The sequence below is a fragment of the Cucurbita maxima genome, unplaced genomic scaffold (genome assembly GCF_002738345.1).
Source record: "Cucurbita maxima cultivar Rimu unplaced genomic scaffold, Cmax_1.0 Cma_Scf00012, whole genome shotgun sequence".
Classification (NCBI taxonomy): Eukaryota; Viridiplantae; Streptophyta; class Magnoliopsida; order Cucurbitales; family Cucurbitaceae; genus Cucurbita; species Cucurbita maxima.
In genome coordinates, this window is record NW_019272028.1 from 1746888 (window position 1) to 1757401 (window position 10514).

General features: G+C 34.6%; 3 protein-coding genes across 4 annotated transcripts; 2 read left to right on the forward strand and 1 right to left on the reverse strand.

Moving 5' to 3' along the window:
• Positions 1-25: 25 nt before the first annotated feature.
• On the forward strand, positions 26-1846 carry LOC111487838. 2 transcript variants are annotated; one of them, XM_023135387.1, is made up of 5 exons: positions 33-493; positions 575-689; positions 766-850; positions 956-1007; positions 1640-1846. In XM_023135387.1, exons 1-5 carry the CDS (start codon positions 107-109, stop codon positions 1700-1702), a joined length of 702 nt encoding a protein of 233 aa, XP_022991155.1. In that variant the 5' UTR covers positions 33-106; the 3' UTR covers positions 1703-1846. The 2 variants fall into 2 exon arrangements, with proteins under 2 accessions (XP_022991154.1, XP_022991155.1); XM_023135386.1 differs by having other exon boundaries at positions 26-689.
• A 111-nt stretch (positions 1847-1957) lies between these two features.
• On the forward strand, positions 1958-2913 carry LOC111487841. The gene has a single exon (XM_023135390.1). It carries the CDS (start codon positions 2209-2211, stop codon positions 2710-2712), a length of 504 nt encoding a protein of 167 aa, XP_022991158.1. The 5' UTR covers positions 1958-2208; the 3' UTR covers positions 2713-2913.
• Positions 2883-5326, reverse strand: LOC111487836 (protein WVD2-like 7). Its single transcript, XM_023135383.1, has 7 exons — positions 5014-5326; positions 4167-4922; positions 4023-4081; positions 3848-3923; positions 3692-3757; positions 3369-3470; positions 2883-3293 (listed from the first exon to the last, which is right to left on the reverse strand). Exons 1-7 carry the CDS (start codon positions 5314-5316, stop codon positions 3084-3086), a joined length of 1572 nt encoding a protein of 523 aa, XP_022991151.1. The 5' UTR covers positions 5317-5326; the 3' UTR covers positions 2883-3083.
• Positions 5327-10514: the final 5188 nt, after the last annotated feature.

The window sequence follows — 10514 nt, forward strand, 5'->3', positions numbered from 1 at the left end:
GATTATGGATTATTGTTGAAATTTCATATTGATTTCTTCTTATATCTCTCCGTCTCTCTCTCTCTCTCTCTAGAATTTATTGAAAAATAATTAAATAAAAAAATAGATGGATAAGTACTCACTGAACAAAATCGATCCATCAGTGGAGCTCCGTTCAATTGCGCCACCGATGGGCTCAGTTCCATCGCCTCCATCTCCATTCCAATCGCCTCTCAGTTTCAACCACAAGAAATCTGCTCCTCCTCCTCTTCTAATCTCCCAATCTTTCACTCTCACTCGAACTCCCAGAACCACGCTCTGTTTCCCTCTTCGCGTCTCATCTTCGTCTTCTTCTTCAAATAATCCGGTTGACACCCTGCAATCCGCTTCCGATGTCGTCAGGGGATTCTACGATGGCGTCAACCGCCACGACCTCGCCTCCGTCGAGGATCTCATCGCTGAGAATTGCGTTTACGAGGACCTTATCTTTTCTCGCCCTTTCGTCGGCCGCAAGGTACGTACCCGTCGGCCTTCTCAATCTCTTCTGCCATCGTATCGTTTGGGATTTTTGCGATTTTCTGTCCAAATGCTGCAGGACATTCTGATTTTCTTCAAAAAGTTCAACGATTCCATCAGTAAGGATCTCCAGTTTGTTATTGACGATATATCCACCCAAGATTCATCAGCTGTGGGTGTTCTTTGGCATTTAGGTATTCCTTTTTCTTGGCTTTTCGGATACAGTTCAAATTAGAAAATCATTATGAAAAATGTTGGAATTGATTACAGAATGGAAAGGGAAAGAGTTTCCTTTCAGCAAGGGATGCAGCTTTTATCGCTTGGTTGTTGGTGATGCCAAGAAGAGACAAATAATGTAAGTTGCATGAGATAGTGTTGAGTATACAAAGATGAAGCTTGAAATTGGTCTCTACTGGTACTAACTTCATCCTTTTTACTGCGCCGTTGTCTCAATTAACAGCTATGCACGAGACAGCGTTGAGCCTGCGTTGAAGCCTGGAGAGATGGCTTTGGTATGTTAATGTTGCTTGCTTTCTTTCTTTCTTTCTTTCTTGTTCATAAATATTGGTCAGCTGTGCCTCCTGTGTTTATCTTATCGTAGTTGTTAGATTAGATTGTGACGAGGGAAACACATCTTACATCTTACCTTTTCATTTACCGAAGCATTATTTATAAGAGGGTGGAAACCTTTCTACCGTAGACGAATTTTAAAAACTTTGAGAGGAAGTTCGGAAGGATAATCTAAAACCTTGGGCTTGGACTGTTACAAGTAAGCCCGAGATCGGTTGAAGGAGGCTTTGATATGGAGTTTTGACTTTATGGAGTGGTTAAGGGTGTTTGTAGTTTACTAGCATCATAGCTTCCATGGAATCACCTTCTAAGAGCTTAAAAACATTTAAAAAATATTTTTTAAGCCTTTAGAAAGTTGTTCTAGTTCGAGTGCTCTACCCATCTTAGTTTGGATTTGATCAATTCTCTTCTGCTTCATACCCATCTTAGTTTGCAATTGCTATCTCACTCAACTTATTCTTGTTTCTCTTTGCATCACATGGATCTGGATAATTCACAGTGTAAATACCCATTTAGAAGCTACCTTCTGAGTTCTTGTGCTTCTAGTAATTTGGTTCATTTTCTTACCATACAGACGATCATTAGAGGTGTGACTTGGCTTCTGGAACGATTCCCCCAGCTAGCAGATCGTATATAATTCTACTCTTTCTTTGAAGGAACAATTCATTAATGTATTACGAATTTTCAATCGATATTCTTCAGTACATAGTTCTATTAAGCAAGGTCGAATTGTATATATCCTTACCATATCTATAAAGATTAATAAGGATTTCACTTTCCCTCAAACATCTATCTATGCATTAAATTAGAATCAGTCAACCGTCACATATTCTAATTTTATTATTAGAAAAAGGAGGCAACTTTGAAGGCATAATGGTTCATGGGCGGCAGGCCAACTCCAGAAATTTGTCTGATCTGGTCCATTTATCTTTAAAGTTTTCATTTTGTTTACATAAAATATATACAAAAAGAAGTTGAGATGTCAACTATCAAGGGCTTGGTCGACGCGCTATTTAGAGTGGGTCGCAATCAAAGTCCTTGCCTCCCAAGCATCTTTCCTTGACCAAAATTTATATAACTCCAAACCATTCCTCTTCTTTCCTTCAAACCTTTCTTTCCTCAGCTCAATTTTAGCAGTCCAAAATGAAGAGGGAAGGTCGCCAACATGGCATGGTAAGAACCTACCGGATCATCCCATCCCCATGGAACCCAAGACCCAAAACTCGGTTCATTAACGAACTCGATTTTCCTCCTACTGCTGGCCTTTTCACTAAGGTTTCATCCAAGCCTACCAATCACTCCAAGTTCAGTGGAAAATGTGGCAAGCCCCGATGCTCCGGCTGCAGGCTACACCCAGTTCAAAAGGCCAAGGATAAAGCTAAGGGATCTAATAAGTTCAAGGCGCACCATCTCCTCGATGACTGCTCACTGATGGTTCCCTTTGATGAATGCCCCTGCTTCATCAGCGATGATGGTGATGATGATCAGATGCATAAAGTAACAGATTTCGAATCAAGGGTCGAAGATATGCGTCGTCATGTGGATGATGACGATGAAATGAGTTACTGTGAAGTTGAGTTCGTCGTGGACGAAGCCATGGAGGGTGGTGATATTTGGTGTTTGGTAGAAGAAAGACCAGCAATCTAACAGACAACAAGGCAGATAAAAGAAAAGGACACCTTCCATTCATGGCTTTAATGTGCTTTTATCAATGTGGATATGAATAATGGTTTCACTTTGTATATCTAACTCTGTTCTTTGGATACCAATGTCACTATTTTCTATTTTGACAACTTCTGTTGTAACTCTTTGTTGAATTCTGATGAATAAATGATATCTTCATAGCAATCAAATCATTGTTCTCTACATATACTGATATTTTTAACAAGGCTTTGTTACATAAAAATTAACAGATATACCACAAAATGGATCCACTGTAGTTTAGAGGACGTCAAGATCTGGTGACCTCGTGAATAAATGGACTGAAAAATATTGAGAAGCCTTCTGCAGCTTGACTTTCACTGCTGAATGTTAGGAGATATATTCTCATGAGCAGACATTAAAGTTTGTAATGACGTAGAACGAGCCTTTCCCTGCACATTCTTATTCATGCTTCTGCTGCTCTTAGCGGGAGGCTTATGGCAAGAATGGGCCATCGTAGCTTCTCCAGTTTGGGAGTTGGAGTTTCTTCCTAATTTTGGTGATGGAGGATGAGGCTTGGGAACCTCCTAAGAACAAAGGGACAGAAGTATTTATACCAATTCATTGCACGTTGTATTAGGCTATTAGCACATGGGATTTACCTCGTTTTTATGTGCTTTTCGCTCCTTGTAAAAGCTAGGCAGTGGCCTGGCTTTGAAGCAGAAGCTTTGTCGCAATTTTGTTATCTCTGTTTCGGCTTTCTCCTGCAGAAATATTAGTCCGTTGAGTCATGGCTAATGTTGAGGATTGTTGGGAGGGAGTCCCACATCAGCAAGTAAGGAATACATTTCTATTGGTACGAGGCTTTTCGGGAAAACTAAAAGTAATGTCACGAGAGCTTATGCTCAAAGTGGACAATATCATACCATTGTGGAGCTTCATAGTTTCTAACCGTAAATTAGTAGAATTACAATTCTACAGATACCTTTAGTTTTGTTTGAAGTTGCACATTTTTCTGTGACTCGTTTTTGTTGAACTTCTCTTCAAGTTTCTGTAGGTATTAAGAAGAAACAAGCAACCAAAATTAGCACTTGAAGGGACAGAGTTTAAGGTACATGAGAAGTATGCAGCAAAAGCTTGCCTCCTTTCTTCTGGCTGCTCTTTCATCGGTTCTCAAGCTGAAAGTGGAGAATGAAAATGGCGAGTACAATTTGTTTCTGCAGTTATTAACAAAAGAATGTTGATCAGCTATCTCCAAACAAAATGAATACTAAAAGATGACACTTAAGTTATTGCAGATTCATGAGAAAAGCAACCTCTTCGTTTCTGAGCAGGGAGTAGCAGAAGGAGGGTTTTGGTACTCATTCTTCAATGCCTGCAGATAACCAAATATTACAGAAAGATTTAGAACAAAATCCCCATATTCAGAAGATAAATTCATAGACGAAAAGTGTGGCAACCATATCCGGGGTCCTAAGAGGAGTTGAGCTATCTTTAGCTGGTTTTGAAGAACTGGACCCAACTCTCGAACGTTCAATCTTTCTCATCACCGTTGAAGTTAACTTGTTGATCTCTCGAATGGGTGTAAAGTTAGCCATCCTAAGAGATTTAGGAGTAGATTTCCTTTTTGGAGTGGCATTGTTGAGAGAGGAAGCTGGAGCCATTGGTTGGGCTGGTGTAGTGGGTCGGATCGCAGATGATCTACTGAAAAATGGAAGCTTTGAAGACGAAGCAGCTACTTTCTTCTTGCTAATGGTGGTCGATTGCTCTAAATTCTCAACCTTCTGGCGAATCTCCTCGCTCACTTGGTGGGGAATGGCTGAAACAGCTCCCTCAACCTCCCTGCTATCAGTTTTCTCCTCCTTAAGATCAGAAGGGTCGCCGCAGCCATTGCCATTGTCATTGACAGCAAAATGTTGTGCAGTTTCAGTTGCAGCCACAACCTCTTGATGCTCAACATCATCAACATTCTGTTTTGTGTCAGTTTCTTCGGCGGCTTTCGCAGCAGCAGCAGCAGCTCGCTGAGCAGCAAGGTTCTTGTAATGAGCTTCAAAGAAAGCTTTCTTCTGTGCGACAGATCCAGGACGAGCGAACTTCTCGGCTTCTTCCACATAACGATTGTGGGAAAAAGTGGACCATTTCTCCCAATCTAATGACTCCGACATGAACCTCCCGAAGGAGACCGATTGAGCAAGACCATGAGTCGGACGATTACCCTATAAGAAACAGAGAAAAACAGAGATTAAACGATTGAAATGGAATCGAATTCAAACAAAATGCCCAAAATTAACTGAGTGACTGACTGACCTCCATGGATTCATTGGGAAAACCAGAAGTATAAGAGAAAGGGTGCTGCATGATGCAAGTTGAATCTGCCATGGAAGCTCGAACCGCAAGAAACAAAAACAAAAGAAAGAATCCAAGCTCAAGAAATGCTTGCTTGGGGTTCCAAATTTGAATTTCAAACCAGAGAAAAAGAAGATCGGGAACAAGTGTAAAAAAAAGTGAAAAGCAAAAACAGGAAGATCTGGTTCTGCAATTTTCTTTATCTATACAGTAAACAATACTTTCAGTCAAATTGTATACTTTTTTCTGTAAATTATTTTTCATAACTTGTTAAGATTCAAGACCCATTTAAACTTTCCAGATATAAATGAACAAAGTTGCATTAAATTTCAGTCAAATTGTTGATTACAATTTAGGGAAAAAGATGAGCTCAAAATAAAAACATTTGAACACTCGGATAAGAATAAGAAAAATTATGGGTATTACTTTATTTGGAAATTGGTCCCATGCAACACCTTACTTCAACGGCCACATTTTTTCAAGGACAATTGAAATTTAAATCTCTTCAACGGCTCTACTTGACCTAATAAATAAAGAAGTCCAGTGGAAATTGTCCAAATTTATCAATTGGGATTTTAATTTTTTGTTAAAAAATAAAATGCGATGGAATAGAGATTGAAATGGGAGTTGCTATACCATTTAGATTCGTGAATTGGGCCCGAAGTTAGCCAATCTCTTATAAAGGTCGAAGTACATTTTAAATCATACATATTTAAAAATATTTATATACATATATCAAATTTAGCAACGAATAAACTATAGTTATACAAAATAAAAGATAAAGAATACTTTAAAAAGTTGTTACATTATAAACAGATTGAAATTTATACTTAGATCACTCATATAATTTCAATGGAAAAAAAAATGAATTGTTCACATTTACGTGCATATTTTCTTACAAAATATAAACTTTGGGCTGAGTTCTAGCGCTTATGTTCCTGTTGACATCCAGCAACATGCATGGGCTTATTAGGCCTTTGATATTTGTGTGGAAGGGCCATCTCCGCCAAATCTTGGTACCCCATCCACATAGTAATAAGGGATGAACAACCAAATGTTTTAGCCTAGTTTAAGGTAGAACACGATATTGTTTACTTTGAGTATAAACTCTCATGACTTTGTTTTAGGGTTCTCAAAAGGCCTCATAACAATAGAGAGAGTATTCTTTGATTATAAATTCATGATCATTCCCTAAATTAATCGATGTGGGACTTTTATCATTCAACTGCAAGTAGTTTTTAAATGGAATGAAATTTCACATAGGGATAAAAAAATCATTCTTTATAAAACCTCTTCCTAACAAGCACATTATTACTAGTAATAGCAAGGAAACTACATGAAATGGGATATGAAATGGGATAGGAATAAGGCAGCCAAATCATTTATCATGTCATTCTTGCTGGCGTGCCACTGATTGTGACTCTTTACCAAACCCCCACGATGGCCCCATCCGCCGTTTCCCACTTTTCTCTCTATTTATTTATTATTATTATTATTTTTTTACTTAATTACTTCTACTCTCTCTTTAATTATTATTATTATTATTATTATTATTATTTACCTATTCATAATCTTGTTGTAATCAATATATTCTTTCCCACCGAAAGTCGCCTTCATCTTACTCAACATACAAACTTGCTGCTCTTCCTCTTTTCTTATATTATAATTATTCTTATTTAATTCAAAATAACACGTCACCCCAGTTTTTCTTTTTCATATAATATATAAGTTGGTTGGTGTTTGAATTTCAAAAATTTATTATAGAGGGTTTACCTTCAATTTTGTGATTTTTTTATTTATCCATTCATTTATTAAATTATTTAATTCAATAAATAAATAAATAAATATATATATATATATATATAGATTTAAAAACGAAATTTAATTAGTAAAAAATATATAATTGATAATTATTATTTTTTTACCTCTTTGGTAAGGAAGGTTAGGATATCACTCTTTTCCCAAGGATGATAGAAAGCCTCAAAAAGATAAGAATTGAGAGTGGGGCCCACACAGCGATGAAATATTTGGATTTTAGCATTAAATTGGGGTTTGGAGTGGGCCCCACTTTCAACTCTTGAAGAATCTCGTACGTGCTTCCTTTTGACCTTTTGAATTTCCCCCCTTCTTTTTTTTCCTCAATAAATAAATAAATAATAATAATAATAATAATTACCCATTACTTCCCTTTTACTAAACTATAGAAGTTACTTTCAAAATAATAATAATAATAATAAGAATATCATTTTTTTTAATTATTTTTTATAATACATTTTAATTAAATAGAATATATTGTGATACAGTGATTCTTAAAATATTTCTTTAATATTAAATAAATAATCATGTACCTAACTTTGCATTAATTTACATTATAAATTGGCCTCTAAACCGCCCTTCATTCACTAACTACTCATTCATATTAATTTTTTTAAGTCACTAAGTTTTTTTTTTCTTTCATTTTTCTTTTTTATTTTTCTTTTTATATTAATCACTAATCATTCGGTTAGTTATTAAAATAGGAAACTCCCACGTCTAATAGCCACATTTTTTCGATCGACTTTAAAATAGTAGTTTATTGGAGTTGTAAAAATTTTTAAACGAGCTCATCTGTGATCTCACAACTACTTTTTTACTAATATAGTGTCTGACTCTGATACCATTTATAACCGTCTAAACTTATTGCTAGTAGATATTATTTGTTTTCGAGCATTATGTATTGACATCAGTCTGACGATTTTAAAATGAAGAAGTTGTCATCCTCTTATAAAAAATGTTTTATTTTTCTCCACAGTTAAAATCTACTAAAATTAGGAGCATCGACTTTATTTTAATATTTATTTATTTTTAGTATTATATTATCAATAATGATTTGGGTCAAATGAACCTACTACTCCAATTTTAAAACGTTATATAAAGTTTTTTTTTTTTTCAACATTAATTTCTACAAACTAATTTTCAACCCAACTTTATTCTTCTGATAAAACAAACTTTAGAATTTTGGTGGGAGAAAAAAGTAAAAAAAAAATGCATCTTTGACACCATGTTCTATCATATTTTATTAAATTAAGTCTTAGATTTAAGAATGATTCCAATATATACTCGAGTCATATCTTTTTATTTATTTTTTTTTAAATAAGAAAAAATTTTAATTTTTACCTTTAGTTATAAGTAGAAATGACGTATTAGAAGTCAAATGTTGAATGGTATGACAGCTCGAGTACATTTTTACAAGTTAGTTTGGGATGTGATGTGTTAAGTAGGCATAGATTGCGACAGCACGCCATAAAAGACATGTTTCATACACTAGTTGGGTTTGATATTTGTCTACCCTATACTATAAAATTATTCAAACACTTAAAAGTGACATTTTTAGATATGTTTCGATGCTTGAGTTAAATAAGTTAATTAGGTAAAGACAACAGGTTCGGATGCTCCAATTTACCTAAATTAGGTAGCTTATCATTCCTCCCTCGATTAACATTAATTACGCGAGTATTAGCCGTTTTATTGGTTTGGGTAAGATAAACTTGTATTGAGGAAAAGCATATGAATTTGTGAATTATTTTATGATTATTCATAATTTTAATGATTAAGGAAAAGACAAAATGTTGTTAGAAAAAATAATAATGATATAAAGAAATGAAAGATTCTTCTCTTTTCGGTTGCTTTTGGACTTCCTTCCTCACTTGCATTCCAAGTCAAAATCCTCTAATCATTTCCCAAATCTTATTTCCATTAACTCATAAATATTATTAATCTTTTATTTTAATATTACTTAAATAATTCTTCAATTTCTCCCATTAACTTTCCACAATTAATATTTTTTAAAACAACAATCAAATTAATTTTAATTAGTCTTGTCATGTAATGTAATCCAATCATTGTAGGAAACGTGGTCGGATCATAACTTGAACACATTAAGACGAGATAATACCATACCGAAACTAAATAGATTGAGGTGAAGGCTTGCATGTAGGGACAACATTGACATAATCCAGAGTGAACTATTTGATAATCTCTATTTTATGAAAGGTATAGCTCATTTATTACCAGAAGGTACGTAATCTTACTTTAGCTTACGTCATATACGCTCGAACTTAATAATGTATCGAGGAGATTCTATTTCAAGTTAACACCTCAAACAACACGTTAATTGTGCCTCTTGCTCAAAACCCGACACCAAACATTCAACATAAAATTTAATTCATGCACCAAATTTTTGCTAACCCTAAAAAAAAAAAAAAGAAAAAAAAAGAAAAATAGTTGTAGGTCCAAGTGGTCCAGAATAGGTCAAAAAGACCAGCTCAACGTACGAGGGTAAAATAGTAATTCACCTCCAAATTACTTTTACCAGCTACCTGTGTACTACAATAGAAGTCACTGTCTCTCTCTCTCTCTCTCTCCCTATTTTTTAGTTACATTTCTTTTTTTCAATATTTTTACCGCCAGAGGAAATTACGATAAATAGTTAAATTTTAATGGAATATTAATAATTTAACTTTTTCATTCAAGGGTTGTTAAAGTCTTTTTACTAATTAATTAGCATATAAAAATATCACATCACATATCTAGTTTTGTTGACAAGATATACTAATTATTGGTTTAATAAAAGTTGACAAGTAATCGATTAATATAATAATTAATAATTTTGCGTACCATATAAATAATATATTTTAATAATTATTACGCATGGTATTGAACATAACTCTATTCACATATTATTTGAAATAAATAAATTCTTTTACGAATATATCCCACTTTGTGAATATAGAGCTTAGATTCAAGCAGGCGGCTTTCTCTCTCTTGCTCTGTTTCCCACACCCCACGTTGATCCATGTTGTTGGAACTGTGTTGTTTATATATATGTTGTATGCTCTGAGTAATTTCTAATTAAACAATTGGAACAAAGGTTAATTAATTGATTGTTTGGTGTCAGCCAAGCACACTAGATCCATAAAATACTCACCTTCAAACAAGTTTTACAATTTTCTCTCTCTTTAAAAAAACCCCTCTTCTGATGAAATCGAGAGAGACAGAGAGAAACAGAGAGAGACAGAGAGAGAGAGAGAGACCCGTCATTCAATTCAATCATCAAAAACCATGTACAAAAACAGCCTTCAAAATGGAAGTGGATTCAAATCCATCCAGCGAAAGCAGTTTCGTTTCTTTTTCTTTTTGAGATTACAAAGATTCACAAACACACACCCAGTGGAACCCTCTTTAATCTGATTCTTCTACTTTTTCCTTTTCATACTCTGTTTTCTTTCTTCTCTCTGTTTTCATACAACAGTTTAAAGTTACACCCAACAACAGTGACATCCGTCCAGATTCATTAGCCCCCAACTCCTTGAATGAGAGATTCAGGGGGAAAAAAAGTGACGCATCAAGCAGGGGAAAAACAGAGCCAAAAAAAAAAAAAAAAAAAAAAAAAAAAAAAAAAAAAAAAAAAAAAAAAAAAAAAA

Bases quoted from the DNA above. Each gene is read 5' to 3' on its own strand.
- LOC111487841 (XM_023135390.1), top strand. From the start codon at position 2,209: ATGAAGAGGGAAGGTCGCCAACATGGCATGGTAAGAACCTACCGGATC.
- LOC111487836 (XM_023135383.1), bottom strand. From the start codon at position 5,316: ATGAAAAATAATTTACAGAAAAAAGTATACAATTTGACTGAAAGTATT. The intron at 4,082-4,166 runs GTTGCCACACTT...GGTTATCTGCAG, and splicing joins CTCTTAGGACCCCGGATATG to GCATTGAAGAATGAGTACCA. The intron at 3,758-3,847 runs GCAAGCTTTTGC...TAATACCTACAG, and splicing joins GAGCAGCCAGAAGAAAGGAG to AAACTTGAAGAGAAGTTCAA.
- LOC111487838 (XM_023135386.1), top strand. From the start codon at position 107: ATGGATAAGTACTCACTGAACAAAATCGATCCATCAGTGGAGCTCCGT. The intron at 690-765 runs GTATTCCTTTTT...AATTGATTACAG, and splicing joins GGGTGTTCTTTGGCATTTAG to AATGGAAAGGGAAAGAGTTT. The intron at 851-955 runs GTAAGTTGCATG...CTCAATTAACAG, and splicing joins GCCAAGAAGAGACAAATAAT to CTATGCACGAGACAGCGTTG.